The sequence below is a fragment of the Oncorhynchus masou genome, chromosome 28 (genome assembly GCF_036934945.1).
Source record: "Oncorhynchus masou masou isolate Uvic2021 chromosome 28, UVic_Omas_1.1, whole genome shotgun sequence".
Taxonomy (NCBI): domain Eukaryota; kingdom Metazoa; phylum Chordata; class Actinopteri; order Salmoniformes; family Salmonidae; genus Oncorhynchus; species Oncorhynchus masou.
In genome coordinates, this window is record NC_088239.1 from 56170363 (window position 1) to 56189780 (window position 19418).

At 43.3% G+C, this 19418-nt stretch overlaps 1 protein-coding gene across 1 annotated transcript in view; it reads right to left on the reverse strand.

Annotated features, from left to right (window-relative positions):
* Positions 1-18807, reverse strand: part of LOC135517950 (protein PRRC2B-like) — a 35145-nt gene extending 16338 nt beyond the window's left edge. The window contains 13 exon segments of the mRNA XM_064942686.1: positions 237-582; positions 2786-2945; positions 3069-3150; positions 3265-3434; positions 3599-3735; positions 3834-4027; positions 4030-4161; positions 4385-4528; positions 4713-4776; positions 5347-5449; positions 7877-8054; positions 8228-8403; positions 18641-18807. Of these exon segments, the coding sequence (XP_064798758.1) occupies positions 237-582; positions 2786-2945; positions 3069-3150; positions 3265-3434; positions 3599-3735; positions 3834-4027; positions 4030-4161; positions 4385-4528; positions 4713-4776; positions 5347-5449; positions 7877-8054; positions 8228-8342 (1825 nt within the window). The 5' untranslated portion in view covers positions 8343-8403; positions 18641-18807.
* Between the last annotated feature and the right edge of the window lie 611 nt (positions 18808-19418).

A 19418-nucleotide genomic window follows, 5' to 3' on the forward strand; every position in this document is an offset into this window, starting at 1 on the left:
GGCCTAGTTTTCAAGCCTTGTGGGCAGTTTCAGAGGTCATTGGGCTAGAGATTTTAGTTAGTCCTGGCAACCATGTATGTTTCCTACATATCATTCAGTAATAGCCATACCGTTGAAATTAAGCATTTTACTGAAAGTGCACACTATGACTGAGACTTGCGAGTTAGTATTTTCAACTGATCAATCTGAATAAATAAATGTTTACTAAACAAACACTAATGGCGGTTTGGTGTTACCTTTCGTGCCATATTGCCAGCTCTCCTGGTGGTTTTTGCTCTCTCTCCCAGGGGACAGTGCTGCCTCCTTGCTCTCTGCATCCTTCACTCCCTCCTCAGACCTTGACAACTGTCTCTCAGTCTTCCCAAACCTCTCGTCTAGCCTCTTGAGCTTCTCGGCGCAGGCGGCAAGTCTCTCCTCACGGGCACGTCTCTCCTCCTCCTCCCTGCGCCGGCGAGCTCTCTCCACTGCCTCAGAGAGTTCCGGTGATACAAACTTGGCCCGGGCTAGGCCCTGGCGCTCCTCCTGGTCATCCAGGGGTTCACCCTGGTGGGCCATGCCAGGCCCGGAGCTCTTCTGCTGGGCCTAGAGACGCCACAGAGGAGGGTTCGGGTGTTAAAGTGGGGACTACATGGTTTCTGTGCACAATAGACTTAAGACACACGCATATAAATGTGACTCAATTGTTCCCTTCCTACAGGTGTATGTACTATTTATGCTTTAAAACCTCTTTGGGGTAGGTGGGACGGTAGTGTCCCACCTGGCCAATATCCTGTGAAATTGTAGAGCGCGAAATTCAAAATACAGAATTTGTAATATTAAACATTCATGAAAATACAAGTGTTTCACATCGTTTCAAAGCTTAACTTCTTGTTAACCTCACTAGGGTACGTGGGAAGCTAGCGTCCCACCTGGCCAACATCCAGTGAATTTTAATTTATACATCGGTTTAAAGATGAACTTCTTGTTTATCCAACCACGGTTTTCAAAAAGGCTTTACGGCAAAAACATACCATGCGATTATCTGAGAACAGCGCCCAGCATACAAATCATTACAAACAGTTACCAGCTAAGTAGAGTTACACAAGTCAGAAATAGCGATAAAATTAATCACTTACCTTTGATGATCTTCATATGGTTGCACTCACAAGACTTCCATTTACTCAATAAAATGTTTGTTTTGTTCGATAAAGTCCCTGTTTATATCCAAAAACCTCAGTTTTGTTTGAACGTTTTGTTCAGTAAAAAATTCCAAACGATGTCTATAATCAATTCTCAGGTTGTTTTTAGCCTAAATAATCAATAGTATTTAAACCGGATAATAACGTTGTCAATATAAAAGGTAAACAAGAAAGACGTGCTCTCTGTCACGCTCATGAAAAACCTCTGGGACACTGTAGGGTCCACTCATTCACAGTGGTCTTATGCTCTCATTTTTCAGAATACAAGCTTGAATCAATTTCTAAAGTCTGTTGACATCTAGTGGAAGCCAAAGTCAATGGATACTGTAATGGCATTCAATAGAAAACTACAAACATAAAACAATCTCACTTCCTGGACAGATTTCTCTCAGGTTCTCACGTGCCAAATCAGTTCTGTTATACTCACAGGCATTATTTTAAGTTTTGGAAACTGTAGAGTGTTTTCTATCCAAATCTACCAAATATATGCATCTCCTAGCTTCTGTGCCTGAGTAGCAGGCAGTTTAGTTTGGGCGCACTTTTAATCCGGAAGTGAAAATAGTGCCCCCTGTTCCTCTGTTTGAAATCCAAAAGGTTCCCAGCTACATCACAAATGGTCCTTTTGTTTTATAAAGTCCTTCTTTATATCCCAAAAAAGTCAGTTTAGTTGGCGCGATTGACTCAGTAATCCACCGGTTTCCCTCGTTCAAATTGCATACAAATAAATCCCAAAAGTTACCAATTAACTTCGTCCAAACAAGTCAAACAACGTTTCTAATCAATCCTCAGGTACCCTAATATGTAAATAAACAATCAAATTTAAGACAGAGAATAGTATGTTCATTACCGGAGATAAATAACGAAGTGCGGGCCCTCATCCATGTGCAACACTACAGACAAAATGGGAGCCACTTACAAAAACTACAAATTGTAGCTCATTTTTCAAAAAACAAGCAAGAAACTCTTTCTAAAGACTGTTGACATCTGCTGGAAGCTCTAGTAACTGCAATCTGGGAGGTATTTATTTTATATTCCCATAGACAACCATTATAACGAGTGGTGAGCTCAAAAATAATATTTCTGGATGGATTCTCCTCAAGTTTTCGCCTACCATATCAGTTCTGTTATACTTACAGACATTATTTTAACAGTTTTAGAAACTTTCTATCCAATACTACCAATTAAATGCATATCCTAGCTTCTGGGCCTGAGTAACAGGCAGTTTACTTTGGGCACCTCAAGTCATCCAAACTTCCAAATACTGCCCTCTACCCCGAAGAAGTTAATGCCTAAACATTAGTTAATCTTACAGTGACCTCCACCATATCTCCATATAAACTTCTGCATTTATACCCTGGAAGTTGTAATTAAACTTCCACTTTTTAATCACTACAAGGCAATTTGTTGAGTCTTATTTCAATCAAGGGTTATTGATACTAGTCATGTGCATTGTCTGAAGACTTCATGACCACTGATAGGTGAAATGACTGGACAGGCTTCTGCCATACTTCTTTAAACTTAAAACTTCAGAGATCAGTGGTATTGAAGGCTAGGGGACCAGGCAAGGGTAGCAGTCTGAGGCACAGTGGACTCAGGTACGACCTTACCTGTGGTTCTCCAGAGGTGAACCTGCTGTTGGTCTTCCTGTGGGCCATCTGCTCCTGGAAGGCCAGGTAAGCCTCCTCCTCAGGGCCCTCCTGGGAGTACGCCCCCTCTCCTGTGCTCAGCGACAACTGGTGCTCACGACGCTGGTTCTCCCATTCAGCCCTGGGTCAGAGATAGAGCTCACAATCAGTCACTGCTACAAGGTCACTGCTCTTAAAACTACAGAAATAACACCAACAATATTCTATTCAGTCGCAAACACAAAGGGGGTGGGGGTAATTTCACCACATCTTGTTCTTTTCGGCGTGCTCCTCCTCATCGTCACTGAACTTGAGTTTCTCGCCGTAATCCACTTCTTCATGGATACCTGGAATGGCAAGAGAACAACATTTTTATCAAGGTCAATCGAGTTCTGCTACGGCACATCCACAGAAATGTTGTTTCAGTCTTTGTATGATGCGATAACAGAAAGCCCCCCCACCTGCCCAGCCGTCTTCACAGTCGTTGTCCAGCTCGTCCAGATCCTTCAGGTCCTCTGGGTTGATGATGGCCGGACGAGGGGGTCTGTCACCGGGCCGACGGATGGGTCTGGAGGAGAGGTTGCGGGAGGGCCCACGGATGAAGCGGTTTTCTTCTCTCCTAACCTCACCGCTATAAGGAGATTATGAACATGGGGAGGTGAGAGACCTGCGATTATTTTTGCAAAGAAAACAAAAGAATTCACAGAATCTTCAATTGTATTATCCATTTTAATCTTTCATTATTTTAACTGAGCATCGCTTTCAGAGAGTAGGCATATGCTGGTGACAACTTACTTGACAGGCTCTTGGTTGATGTTGGGGTAGGGCTGTCTGAAGGTGGGCCGGTTGTCAAAGCGAACCGGGGCGACCACAGTGACAGGGCCAGTGTGTTCAGCAGTGCCGGGAGCATCACGAGTCTCTTTGGGGCACATCTGAAAACCAATAGACAAAAAGTGTACAGTCAGAACAGAACCTTGCATTAAGGTGTCATGAAGTGAAAATAAATTAAGAGTAGTATTGTGCTACTTACGAAGGCAGGCAGCATGTCGTGGTAGGTGGTGGTGATGGTAGGGTGGTGGAGCTGGTGATGGTTCAGGGCAGGGGGGGTGGGCCTGCGGAGGGGCTGGGCAGGTCGCAGACAGGGCTCCTTGGGCTCTAGGACTGAAGGGGCGCTGACAACGGTGGCAGGGGTGGGACTGACCATGGAGGCAGAGAGGGCGGCAGAGGGGGAAGAGGTGGAGGAGGGCTTCCAGTCTCAGCTACGCCGCTGGCCTTGCCCTCGGAATCTGAGGGCAGGCCTGCTGGCAGGGATGAGGGCACAAGGTTCCTCCCACCACCCTCCCTCCAACTTGTCACATCTGGAAAGACAAGAGGAAAACAAATTTGAGAAAACAAGCCTGTGTCTAAGGAGTTAGAAGGTGAAATTACAGTGTATTCAGTTTTTTAAAGTATGTGCACAATATTTTCCCACAGCACTTATTAGCAACTATGCTGTGAGGCTGCTCCACTATTCAGGCATGTGGATTCCTTTTGAACTGGAGTACATGTTTGTGCCACCACAGCTATGTCCACTGGACTCACTCTGGGGGCGGAGGCTTGGTCCGGGCCCATACGACGGATCGAAGGCGCTTCTTTCCTTGCCAGCCTTGTCCTGTTCCCCAGCAGCCTTCAGCGTTGGAAATTCCTCGTGAGAGAAGGGCTGCAGTCGGTTTGAGGCCCTTAAACCTGCTGTCGCCATGGAAACAAGAGGCACAGCTGTCAGTCACAGTAGAGTCAAAAGAAACGGAGGCTGATGGAAAATCATGAGATGGAGGCATGCAGTAAATTGACACGTCTGATAGCACCTCCATCAACGTTGACCAAAGAGACAAAGTCATTTTGAACAGTCGAGTTTTCCATTCCAACTCACCATCTAGTTCTACGGCCTTTCCATTTAGCTGGGCCCATTGCTTTGGTCCACCTGTGTTTGTGCTCTGTGGAAACAGAGGAAAATGTATTACAGATCTTTCAGTCTTTGAGGTGTGTTTCTTGACCAATTTTGCATTTGGGTTGGAAGCCTATTTCACTTCCTTAAAATACCCAGAATGAATTGAAGAATACTCGAGTTATCTGTAATGAATTTTGACCGAGAATGTTTTAGTTGCTCAATTTTACATCTAAGATATTTCGCAAGTAAAAGAAATGTGCAACGTGTGTAAACAGCCGGAGCTGCTAGTCTAACCATCTATGCTATTGATTAGTGAGCAATCACCGCAGCTCTTCACCCCATGTTAGGGGGCAAATAGACATCAAAACCCAAACTTCATTTACCGGATGCTCCAAACATTTTAGAAAAGATTGACTTTATGCCTAAAATTATCCTATTTACACTTTGTAGTCAATTTTGACACGAGAATAACTTTCAGACTCATATCGATGCCAAATAGGCAATTTTCAAAGGGATTCATTGCTTCTTAAAGGCAGTCACTCTAAGAAGAAACAAAATCACAATTCAAAGTGAAACTGTAAGATGTAGATGACAAAAATCAAGAGGCCAAGCCCACCTCCTGACTGGCTACCGGTGTGGGCTTCTGGAGATTGGAGACAGATTTCTGCAAAGCCAGCTGTGGCTGCAACTCCAGCAGCTGTGCTGTTGATGCAATGGAACTGAGGGAGGGGAGAGAGAGAGAGAGAGAGAGAGAGAGAGAGAGAGAGGGAACCGTCACTCCAGAGATAGACTGGATACATATACATCTTGATACAGACATGCCATACTGTGCAGTTTCACTTTTACACGTTACAGAACTTGGACACTTGTAACCCAGCTATAAACTCTTGATGAATTTACCCCAGCCAAACAGTGAAGAATTAGAAATAAATAGTACTCCCACTCTGTTCTTTCTCACTTGCCAGGCAACATATCACAAACCGACTCACTTTTCTGTTATCAAATGACTACATTTTAGTCAATGAGCCAGAGGCTCTTATCCAGAGCGACTTACAGTAGTGAGTGCACGCACACATTTTTCTTACTTTTCATACAGGTGCCTCATGGAAATCAAACCACAACCCTGGCATTGCAAGCGCCATGCTCTATCAACTGAGCCACATGGGACCAGTGTGAAAAATGTCATGCCTGCTATGCAAATAACACTAAAAAGTAGCAACATGAACGCTGGTTTTATAAATGTCATATGTTTGGTGTTCAATCAACATTGCCATATACTCACTGTATGTTAGCTCCTCAGTCTTCCTGCGCCCACTCCTCCAACCACCCACAGACTCACACACACCAAACAGAGTGGTCACTTCCCACCAATCAACTCCCACACACAGACAGCTCTACAGATTGCATGTGAGCTAACCTTGAGGTAGCAAACACGAACGCCTCTCAAGTCTGACAAGGCTATCTTTCCTGCAGCTGTACATGGGGCTAATACCTTGATCACACCTAGTATCATTGCGTAAAATTCAAATTCTGCTACCATTTCTGTCAAGCCGTTTACGCATACAGTTTGACACATACGTTTGATAAATCAAACGTATGCAGCACACAGAACGCACTGCAACTGCCTCTGCAACGCTGCAAGTCAAACGCAGCCTTCCATAGGAAATTAATGTACTTCTGGTGTACCAAAATGCAATGACGCGGTCTGTGTGATCGAGACGTACACTACCTTTCAAAGGTTTGGGGTCACTGAGAAATATCCTTGTTTTTGAAAGAAAAGCAATTTTTTTGTCCATTAAAATAACATAAAATTGATCAGAAATACAGTGTAGACATTGTTAATGTTGTAAATGACTATTACAGCTGGAAATGGCTGATTTTAATGGAATATCTACATATGCGTACAAAGGCCCATTATCAGCAACCATCACTCACTCCTGTGTTCCAATGGCACGTTGTGTTAGCTAATCCAAGTTCATGACCAAATGACCAGAAACAAATATTCTTGTTCTGTTCTGAGAAATGAAGGCTATTCCATGCGAGAACTTGCCAAGAAACTGAAGATCCCGTACACTGCTGTGTACTACTCCCTTCACAGAACAGCGCAAACTGTCTCCCACTCCTGATGCTCCAGATACTCAACTAGTCTAAAGAAGGCCAGTTTTATTGCTTCTTTAATCAGGACAACAGTTTTCAGCTGTGCTAACATAATTGCAAAAGGGTTTTCTAATGATCAATTAGCCTTTTACAATGATAGACTTGGATTAGCTAACACAACGTGCCATTGGAACACAGGAGTAATGGTTGCAGATAATGGGCTTCTGTACGCCTGAATAGATATACCATAAAAATTAAAATCAGCTATTTCCACCTACAATTGTCATTTACAACATTAATAATGTCTACACTGTATTTCTGATCAATTTGATGTTATTTTACGGACTTTTTTGTGCTTTTCTTTAAAAAATAAGGACATTCCTAAGTGACCCCAACCGTTTGAACGGTAGTGTGCGTGTTTGAACGCATCCATAAAGAAGTGCACGCGGACAGCACTGAAAAGTGTACAGAAACACAAACCTCAGCAAAGTGTGTACCAGGTGAACAAATACAATTTTCTTTGCTCATCACTCATTCTTGCATCATCCAATGTTACCCTTTGGTTGTGTAAAATATGACTCGTTCCCTCAGAAAACAAAACCTATTGAATGAATTTAACATATTGCAACATAGCAAAACATTAATCCAAGAGTGCATCTCAATAGTCTATAGCGGCATCCTTTCCTCATCTTCACTAATTAATCTGGAATAACCTGTAAAAAATGATTACATCACAGAATTTAATGCACATCACACATCAGTTTTCAGATCAGTGAGACGACACAGCCATTTTAAACTACTGAGACTATAAATCATTAAGCCGCTGTTAGCCAACTTCTATTTCTCCCTGGAACTTAATTGAATATATAGCACTGATTGACCAGTGTTCACTCAATTGGTTTCTTCAATGTACATCAGCTGCTGATTGAAATGGCAAGATTGCTGTGTCTACGGATTTTCAATCTTCAAGAAACTGAGTTGGGTATAAATGCATTCATCTGCTATCCAGACCACCTTTCCCAGTGTCTGTTCCGGGCTCTCTCACCTACCTCTTTTGATCGGTTTGTTCCTGTGTGTTTGCCCATCCTGTTCCGTCTTTGGGCACGATAATCACGTTTGGATCGTTTCCTTTGTTCTCTGACTTCAGGCTCGGCAGGTGAGCAGGTGGGGGCATGCGCCGGGCTGCGGCCACTTTGCCAAGACTCTGTAAGCCATGTCGCGGAACTGCTGGGAGGAAGAGGGGGAGTGAGTGGAGACAAACGGAGGGAAGGAGAGGTGCGAATAAAGCTCTTTGCAAACTTTATGTATTGGTCAAGCTTCATGGGCCTTTCAAATCCTTAAAGCCATACACATAGGAGTTTAACACAGAAGTACTTGAGAAAGAATGGACAATGACTTACCTGCGGTTTTCTGAGTTTCTATAGACTTTCCCTTGTACTTATCAAATAGGCTGAGTGAGGAGTACTTGCTTTTCCCATCCTTGGACTTGGTTATTTGCCCCAAACGATCGGACATTGCGATGTAATGTCATCGAGTATGAAAATGTTTCTATGCGCCTCTTCTTGTGCCTTCTTTTCTGCAGAGAGAATAGAGGATACAATGTTATCTAACAAACTACAGCAGCTTAGAATTGGAAAGGAATATCCTATCTATTCTACAGCATGAAGGAAAATTAATTAAAATTTCCCAAATGCAACATTTAGAGGATCCCCAAACTCATTGCTAAACAGAAACAAGGCCTACCAGCTAACTACACATTCCACAGCAAAGGCTAAATGCGGCTCTGGCAAGGGAAAAGACTGAGAACAGTCATTGATCAAAACAACATTGGGGGGCTAAATACTCGCATAAAACATTTTGATTAAATGGTCAGTCAGGCACATCCAAATACACATGACTAGTTCTGCGTAGTTTTAAGTACATAATATCAAGGGTGGTCTGGAAAGCATCACTCTTCACAATCACGCAGCAAGGCACACAAATATTTAAAGGGGGTTTATAGCCATAACAACAGGGCAGTAGAGGATGCAGTCTACCACTTTGATGGTTCAAAGCAACAACGTTCAAAGACAGCAAAGATGAGGGCCACTCGGAGTATGGAAGACTGCCAGACAGTCTTCTAGTGGTGAGCAGTGGTAAAACTGAACAAATGCAGATGGTTCCACATAGAACAGGCATGGAAAATATGTTCAAATAACACTCTTCTGAAATCCTCCTTTCCTTCAAGACAACTGTTGTGAGAGAAGTGGAAAATTAAATAGGAATCCCAGTGCCATAGTCCTGCTTAGAATGGGGGTGTTAAGGGAAAGGAGATTAGGATAGGAAACCAGTTGTAACCACAGACACAGCCAGGATCACAGTGGACTTCAGAGAGACTACTGCTCTCGAGAGCTGCTCCTGGGCTTTCAGGGTATAGAGTAAACAACTATTCATAGATGGCATGACACGGACAAGTGATGGAGGAGCAATTGCTATGAACGTTCTGAAACTGCCCTCCTTCGGCAGCGCCATAGTGGTGCCCTAAAGTGGTGATAAGCCCAGTCATTCTGGATGGATGCTAACTACAGTTTAGTCTAAATTGCACTATAAAATCTAAATGTTATTTGTCACATGCTCCAAATACAACAGGAGTAGGTAGACCTTACCGTGAATTGATTTCTTACAAGCCCTTAACCAACAAAGCAGTTCAAGAAAGAGCGAAGAAAATATATTTTACAAATAAAAAAAGTATCAAAATAATAACGAGGCTATATACAGGGGGTACACTTTAGTCGAGGTAATTTGTACATGCAGGTATGGGTAATGTATAGCTAGTGCGTAGCAGCATTGTAAAAACAAATGGAAGGGAGTGTGTCAATGTAAGTAGTCCGGGTGGCCATTTGATTAATTGTTCAGCAGTCTTATGACTTGGGGGTAAAAGCTGTTAAGGAGCCTTTTGGTCCTGGACTTGGTGCTCCGGTACTGCTTGCCGTGCGGGAGCAGAAAGAACAGTCTATTACTTGGGTGACATGGGTCTGATAATTTTATGGGCCTTCCTCTGACACTATAATGTCTGGAAATACGATGACATTGTTAAAAGTAGTCAAATATTTAGTAGGAAACAACTTTGCCCGCATTATCATGTCGTAAAACTTACAGATGGCAATGCTGTCAACAGCTAGCAAAGTTTGCCAAAAATAGGCAGCAATGCTAATGTTAGCTAGCTAAAACCCAGTGGCCTCCAATCTTAGCTAGCTAGCTAACATTATTCTGCATATTAACTAAATCTGGTGACATCAAAATGATGAAAGGTTTTTCCTACAAATTATTTGCCTCCTTTCAAGGAGTCACTCATCTCCTGTTACTCATTTCCAAGTCAATTTATTTCAAATCTTCATCAGCGCTCATCAATGATGCATTGAGTAGAATGCTCAGTCGGGCATAAGTCCAAAACAAACTTTCAAAATAATATTGTGACAAAACATGCAATCCATGAATAGAATTGGGCAGCCACGCAATCTAGGCCTACTCCTTAACAGACTTTGAATTACTGGAGCTACTTTAATTAACAAAACCCTACTGTGATGAGGCCTATTGCAATTTGTGATCTAGCAATAGTGTCTCTGATGTGAAAGAACATGCATTTACAAAAATGGATACCAGTTAACCTGCTGATGCTGATCTGACTGAAGAACCAGACATTGATGCCACCACTTAGAAATTTTAATAGAGTACGCGTACATTCAAGCCGCTTCAGGTTCCAGCCTTCAAATTGAAAGGTTGCCTGGGGTACCTCCACTGAGTATTGAGTTTATTATTAGTAACGATACTAGAATTGGTAGAATGGATGTGTCAATTCAAAGTGATAATCAGCCAATGGATGCATATTGCATCATCTCTCAGAAAGTTAATACAGTGCTCAGAGCACTACATTTCTGCTGATACTGTCCTTGCATTCAATGACATTGCAGAAATATACACTGCGCAAAAAAATAAAGGGAACACTTAAACAACACAATGTAACTCCAAGTCAATCACACTTCTGTGAAATCAAACTGTCCACTTAGGATTGATTGACAATAAATTTCACATGTTGTTGTGCAAATGGAATAGAAAACAGGTAGAAATTATAGGCAATTAGCAAGACACCCCCAATAAAGGAGTGGTTCTGCAGGTGGTGACCACAGACCACTTCTTAGTTCCTATGCTTCCTGGCTGATGTTTTCGTCCATTTTGAATGCTGGCGGTGCTTTCACTCTAGTGGTAGCATGAGACGGAGTCTACAACCCACACAAGTGGCTCAGGTAGTGCAGCTCATCCAGGATGGCACATCAATGCGAGCTGAGGCAAGAAGGTTTGCTGTGTCTGTCAGCGTAGTGTCCAGAGCATGGAGGCGCTACCAGGAGACAGGCCAAGTACATCAGGAGACGTGGAAGAGGCCGTAGGAGGGCAACAACACAGCAGCAGGACCGCTACCTCCGCCTTTGTGCAAGGAGGAGCAGGAGGAGCACTGCCAGAGCCCTGCAAAATGACTTCCAGCAGGCCACAAATGTGCATGTGTCTGCTCAAACGGTCAGAAACAGACTCCAAGAGGGTGGTATGAGGGCTCGATGTCCACAGGTGGGGGTTGTGCTTACAGCCCAACACCATGCAGGACGTTTGGCAAATTCGCCACTGGCGCACAGTGCTCTTCACAGATGAAAGCAGGTTCACACTGATTACATGACAGAAGTGACAGAGTCTGGAGACGCCGTGGAGAACGTTCTTCTGCCTGCAACATCCTCCAGCATGACCGGTTTGGCGGTGGGTCAGTCATGGTGTGGGGTGGCATTTCTTTGGGGGGGCCGCACAGCCCTCCATGTGCTCGCCAGAGGGAGCCTGACTGCCATTAGGTACCGAGATGAGATCCTCAGACCCCTTGTGAGACCATATGCTGGTGCGGTTGGCCTTGGGTTCCTCCTAATGCAAGACAATGCTCGACCTCATGTGGCTGGAGTGTGTCAGCAGTTCCTGCAAGAGGAAGGCATTGATGCTATGGACTGGCCCGCCCGTTCCCCAGACCTGAATCCAATTGAGCACATCTGGGACATCATGTCTCGCTCCATCCACCAACGCCACGTTGCACCACAGACTGTCCAGGAGTTGGCGGATGCTTTAGTCCAGGTCTGGGAGGAGATCCCTCAGGAGACCATCCGCCACCTCATCAGGAGCATGCCCAGGCATTGTAGGGAAGTCATACAGGCACGTGGAGGCCACACACACACTAGTGAGCCTCATTTTGACTTGTTTTAAGGACATTACATCAAAGTTGGATCAGCCTGTAGTGTGGTTTTCCACTTTAATTTTGAGTGTGACTCCAAATCCAGACCTCCATGGGTTTATAAATTTGATTTCCATTGATAATGTTTGTGTGATTTTGTTGTCAGCACATTCAACTATGTAAAGAAAAAAGTATTTAATAAGAATATTTCATTCACTCAGATCTAGGATGTTATTTTAGTGTTCCCTTTATTTTTTTGAGCAGTACACATATCTACCCTCTGCTTTTCTACATAAAACACCTTGTGATGACCCCAATATCCCTTCCTAGTCCATTGATGCGGATTCAAAAATGAACATGACATCAACCAGACATATTTCAGTTTATCTCCTGAGACTGCATTTGAAATAGTAGCAATCTAGATAAAGCGTTCATGTGTTAAACTGAAAACACGTTAATGTCATTCAATTGAATGACACGAATAGTGCATCTGACTATTGCTAGAAGACTTTGAAATGCTAGACAGTTTGACAGACATCCATCAACCAAATTGAGTCAACCATGCCAGTGATCCTTTCAAATCGCAGCCAGTGTAAATTTCAAGAGTCACATCAATGTAGGATCGCTAGCCTACATCAGAGATACTGTATATAATGACTATGTTCTTGTCGCCGGCCTAACAACGGGAGTCATTGTCCCAAAGGCAGGTGGGTCTGCTTATTAGGTACAGATTGACGGGAGTGAACCCTATCTCTTCGCCTCTTCCTCTGCCTACATGCAGCCAGACACTTCAATAGCCACGAGCTGTTGTTTGTACTATGATGTTCTAGCTAGCTACAGGGTCTTCAGAAAGTATTCACACCCCTGGTCTTTTTCAACATTTTGTTGCGTTAGTCAATTTAAAATTGATTAAATTGAGATTGTCACTGGACTACACACAATACCCCATAATGTCAAAATGGAATAATGTTGTTAATAATTTGCATAGTGTTAAACACCACTATTGCACACTATTGTTGAATGACTACATCATATCTGTACCCCATACATAGAAGGCCACTCAGTCGAGCAGTGAATTTCAAAGAATTTTCGAAGATTGTAAAATAAAAAGTGCTTCATGTGAACCTAACTCACAGCTAAAAAATGTAAAGAAAGCAATCTAATGTTATTTGTTGCCTTGACTTTACTGCAAATGATACTCAAGTCTTGAGGGAAAAAAACAATACACAAATATTGCAGTTAGCCATGACAGCCTTTATAATAGAATGCTTGTGACCACACACAATTATTGCACTTGGGGGAAAAAAAAACTCTTAAAGTAGAAATAGAATGAAACAAACTGGCATTCTATTTTTGCTCTATTATAGTGACCACTATAGACGTCAATCAAGTGTGCAAAGCTGCATGTGTAGGGACGGCTGCTGTAAATGGCAAGCTGACTTTCCAGAGCGCACGCTGATGCTGTAACTAGTAAATTGGTTGTCTCTTCTTTCTTCAGTTGCGTGCTGCGCCGCATTCTGTTGTTATGTGAACTATTGGCTGCGCCCCCTCGCCTACACTTGTCTCATCGGTTCTATACAAATCACATAGGTCACCTATTTTGGATTCAAAACGGTGAATTTCAGGAAAAGGTGACTAGTTTGCTTCCCTGATTTAAACAGCTTAAATAGGAGTTCCAGTGGTGTATGTGATCTGTGCATGTGGCAGCACCCTCTTATGCACGAAGTGAGTTTCGGGAAAAACAATGCATCTTAGAAATAGTTCACATAAAAATGTCATATGTCTGAACTTAGCATAATCAAATAGCATAACCAAAAATGTCAAAATCAAATGACATTTTATTGGTCACATATACATATTTAGCAGATTGCAGGTGTAGCGAAATGACTGTGTTCCTAGCTACAACAGCGCAGTAGTATTTAACAATCCACAAAAATGTGGTGTTCTTTGGATGCAACTCAGCATTCTTTGTCCTCCAAACACGACGAGTTGAGTTTTTACCAAAAAATTATATTTTGGTTTCATCTGACCATATGAAATTCTCCCAATCTTCTTCTGGATCATCCAAATGCTCTCGAGCAAACTTCAGACGGGCCTGGACATACTGGCTTAATAAGCAGGGGGACACGTTTGGCACTGCAGGATTTGAGTCCCTGGCGGCATAGTGTGTTACTGATGGTAGGCTTTGTTACTTTGGTCCCAGCTCTCTGCAGGTCATTCACTAGGTCCCCCATGTGGTTCTGGGATCTCCCAGATCGAGGGAGATTATCAGTGGTCTTGTATGTCTTCCATTTCCTAATAATTGCTCCCACAGTTGATTTCTTCAAACCAAGCTGCTTACCTATTGCAGATTAAGTCTTACCAGCCTGATGCAGGTCTACAATTTTGTTTCTGGTGTCCTTTGACAGCTCTTTGGTCTTGGCCATAGTGGAGTTTGGAGTGTGACTGTTTGAGGTTGTGGACAGGTGTCTTTTATACTGATGACAAGTTCAAACAGTTCAAACGAGTGGAAGAGAGGAGCCTCTTGTAAATAAATTAATAAAAAATCCTACAATGTGATTTTCTGGATTTTTTTCTCATTTTGTCTGTCATAGTTGAAGTGTACCTATGATGAAAATTACAGGCCTTTCATCTTTTATGATGTGGGAGAACTTGCACAATTGGTGGCTGACTAAATACTTTTTTGCCCCACTGTATAGGACAGCAGCCTATAAGGTGCAGGGTTGCATAACCGGGTGGAAGCCGGCGAGTGATGGCTATTTAACAGTCCGATGGCCTTGAGATAAACAGCTTCTATCAGTCCCTCAATCCTAGCTTTGATGCACCTGTACTTACCTCGCCTTCTGGGTGATAGCGGGGTGAACAGGCCGTGACTTGGGTGGTTGATGTATTTGATGCTTTTTGGCCTTCCTGTGACATCGGGTGCTGTAGGTGTCTTGGAGGGCAGACCGCACCACCCTCTGTAGAGCCCTGCGGTTGCGGGCGGTGCAGTTGTCGTACCAGGCGGTGATACAGCCTGACAGGATGCTCTCAATTGCGCATCTGTAAAAGTTTGTGAGGGTATTAGATGCCAAGCCAAATTTCTTCAGCCTCCTGGGGTTGAAGAGGCGCTTTTGTGCCTTCTTCACCACACTGTCTGTGTGGGTGGACCATTCAGATCATCGGTGATGTGTATGCCGAGGAACTTGGAAGCTTTCCACCTTCTCCACCGCAGTCCCGTCGAAGTGGATAGGGGTGTGCTCCCATCGCATTTAACTACGTCAAGGTGACTGGGAATATGGGCGAATACAAACAGTGTAGTCATTCCCTCCGTAAGTCAAACAGGCAAAATGTCAGTACAGAGACAAAGGGAAAACTCTGTCGCGGACACCAACGTCTTACTCCCGGACAAGCTAAACACCTTTGCCCGCATTGAGGATAACATAGTGCCACCGACGTGGCCCGCTGCGAGCGCTTGTTCCCCGTGGTCGACGCGAGTAAGACTTTTAAGCGTGTTAACGCTTGCAGGGCGGCAGGCCAAGATGGCGTCACTAGCCGCAGCCTGAGCATGTGCAGACCAGTTGGATGGAGTGTTTACGGACATATTCAATCTCTCCCTATCCCAGTCTGCTGTCCTTACTTGCTTCAAGATGTCCACCATTATTCCTGTACCCAAGAAAGCAAAGGTAACTCAACTAAATGACTATCGCCCTGTTGCACTCACTTCTGTCATTCTGTCATCATGGAGTGCTTTGAGAGGCAAGTTAAGGATCATATCACCTCTACCTTACCGGAGACCCACTTCAATTTGCTTACCGCCCCAATAGATCCACAGACGATGCAATCACCATCGCACTACACACTGCCCTATCCCACCTGGACATGAGGAATACCTACATAAGAATGCTGCTCATTGACTACAGCTCAGCCTTCAACACCATAGTACACTCCAAGCTCATCATTAACCTTGGGGCCCTGGGTATGAACCCTACCCTGTGCAATTGGTTCCTGGACTTCCTGACAGGCCACCCCCAGGTGGTGAAGGTAGGAAACAACACCTCCACTTTGCTGATCCTCAACATAGGGGCCCAACAAGGGTGCGTGCTCAGCCTCCTCCTGTACTCCCTGTTCACTCATGCCTCCAACGCAATCATCGAGTTTACAGATGACAACAGTGGTAGACCTGATTACCAACTATGACAAGACAGCCTACAGGGAGGAGGTGAGGGCCCTGGTAGAGTGGTGCCAGGAAAATAACCTCTCCCTCAAGAAAACGAAGGAGCTGATCGTGAACTTCAGGAAACAGCAGAGGGAGCACGCCCCTATCCAGATTGACGGGACCACAGTGGAGAAGGCGGAAAGCTTCAAGTTCCTCTGTGTTCACGTCACTGAAGATCTGAAATGGTCCATCCACACAGATAGTGTGGTGAAGAAGGCACTCTTCAACCTCAGGAGGCTGAAGAAATGCAGCCTGGCCCCTAATACCCTCACAAACTTTTTACAGATGCACATGAGTGCATCCTGTCAGGCTGTATCACCGCCTGGTACAGCAATTGCACCACCCATAACCGCAGGGCTCTCCAGAGGGTGGTGCTGCCTGCTCAACGCATGACTGGGGGCACAGCACCTGCCCTCCATGACACCTACAGCACCCAATGTCACAAGAAGGCCAAAAAGATCATCAAGGACGTCAACCATCCTATTCACCCCACTATCATCCAGTACAGGTGCATCAAAGCAGGGACTGAGAGACTGAAAACCATCTTCTATCGCAACGCCATCAGACTGTTAAATGGCCAACACTAGCCAGCTTCTACCCAGTTCCTCAACACTGCACCTTAGAGGCTGCTGCCCTATATACATAGCATCACTGGCCACTTTAATAACGGAACACTAGTCACTTTAATAATGTTTACATAGTTCTTTACTCATCTCATATGTATATACTATATTCTATACTACTGTATTTTAGTCAATGCCACTCCTACATTGCTCTGCTAATATTTATATATTTTTAAATTTCATTATTTTACTTTTAGATTTGTGTATATTGTTGTGAATTGTTAGATACTACTGCACTGTTGGAGCTAGGAACAAATGCATTTAGCTACACCCGCAATAATATCTGATAAATGTGTGTATGTGACCAATAAATTTTGATTTGATGTGCATCGGGCCATGCTAAACGTGCTAAAGCCTTCAAAACAACTGGGAACATGGAAAATACGAGGCCAAGTCATGACGTCAGTGATCTTCAGGTCGGATAGTCAGAGCTCTAGAACGACGCCAGAGTTCCCAGTTGGATGACCATTCAAAACAATTTTCCCAGTTGGAGCTCGTTTTCATCCACGAGTTCCCAGTTGTTTTGAACGCTGCATCATTCCTGTACTCTTCCCTTGACGTCACTTTTCCAACATGACTTCGGTCAAATTCATATAAAATATAAATTTCTCCCAAAATACAAATGTAAAGTGATATGTCGTATTGGGACTTTTCGTTGGATGGATGAAACAAATCAGAATGTTTAACAGCAACCTAATTCTGTAATCTTTCGTTTAAAGTTCATCTAAAGTTCCAGTGTGTTGTCGCCGTTATTTCTTGACGCGCATCGGTTCTAGCGGGTTAATATTTATGGTAAAAAAGACATTCAGAATAGCTAGTTCAATTATTCCGGGTTAACACTCAATTATTTTAAAGATGGCTTCAAATAATCGTATAATCATCAGCAAACAAGCGGTTCAAAGGCAACAAACCCCCAAATAAAACGTAACGCAGCTTTATAGCTAACGCCAAGGCATAATTAAAATGGCAGTTTGCAGTGATGTTAGCCAGCTATTTTAAACGGATGCTCGCTAGTTAACGTTAGCTAATATAATTGCAAAACATGGTTGATGCTGGCTACACAATACATATTGGCTTATGTCTATCAATTACAATATTAGTAACAGAGGGAATTAGGCCACGGATGAATCCATGTTGATAGTCAAATCATAACGTACTGTCGCTAATCAAATGTAGTGGCAGGCAGGGGCAAGCCAACTAGTTAGCCATCCGAACTGAATTGCTAACAAGCTACACGCTTGGTCTGCACAGCATCACAGTATGTAAACATTGCGTTGTTTATGTCTGCGAGTTCGTGAAAAAAAGAGGTGACACACTGCCATTAATCCTTAATCATAACAATAATTTATTAGGTATTGATATAACTCAGTTTAAAATAATTGACACTAAAGTCATTTAGCTAGATGTCAAATTAGCTAGCCTAACAACTAACGTTACGAGCTAGCGAAGATTGTGAGACGGCAAATCAGCTGAAGTTCCTGTCTTGTATTCCAAAAACAAATCCCCAGAAAACGCACAAATTTGGCATTTGAGACGAGAACACGTAGCTATAATGAAACCCTTGTCTTTTCGCTGAGAACAAAGTATATAAAGCAATTTTCCAGATTTCAGGACCACGGAAGGCAGCGATAAATACATAGGACAAGATTATTAAAAATGGCTGCTGCCCAGAACAAAGCAACAATAAAACTGGGCAGTCGGAGAAGTCCATGCAAAAACATACACATAACCCCAAAACACATTAATAACTCACCGATTTTACTTGTTAGTATTTCCTGTGATCAATAATGGCGATTTAACTCCTAAATATTACGTTTCTTCAAAGGATGGCTGATGATTGTGCTGCCGACTCTTAATCTATTTGACCGTTTACTTGAGTTGTTGGTGGGCAACCTACCCGGCCTGAAAAAGAAAGTCCTTGCTCTCGTCGACTGGTGTGGCTGTATACGGATATGACGAACAAAATGGAGCAGTGACCCCTGGTGTCCTTTTTAGAACATTACATTTCAGTTACAGAGATTTATGAACTTGAATTTGCTTATATTCAATGTACACTGATATCACATTTGTGATATGTTTCCCCTTGAGTTCTTCTCCATGTCTTATTTATTTTGTATGATTTAGTGATGAATAGGATGAGAGCTTCTTGCATCAAAACATGTCATGTTTCTTGTGGAAAACATATATTATTTTATGTCATTGCAAAAAAAACTGTGCACTAGTTAATGCCTTGGGCAAAAACAAGTAATTCTCATGAAAAGCAATGAGTCAGTACCAATGCTGTGCTTGACACCGGCCTCTTCGAAATTGCAGTGATCTTATGGTTGCTATGGCTCCAATATCAAGTTCAGTGGTTGAGGAGACAAACTGTAGCCAGCAGCACTGTATCGCATGCTTTTTAATCACTGTCTTGGTCAGTAATGGCAAACTCGATGCCAACAGTCCACCTCCAGTGAGCAGAAAATATGTATTTACAATGGCGTTGGTGAGTGACGGGAGGGTAGGAAGAGCAAGGTAGACAATGATCTGGG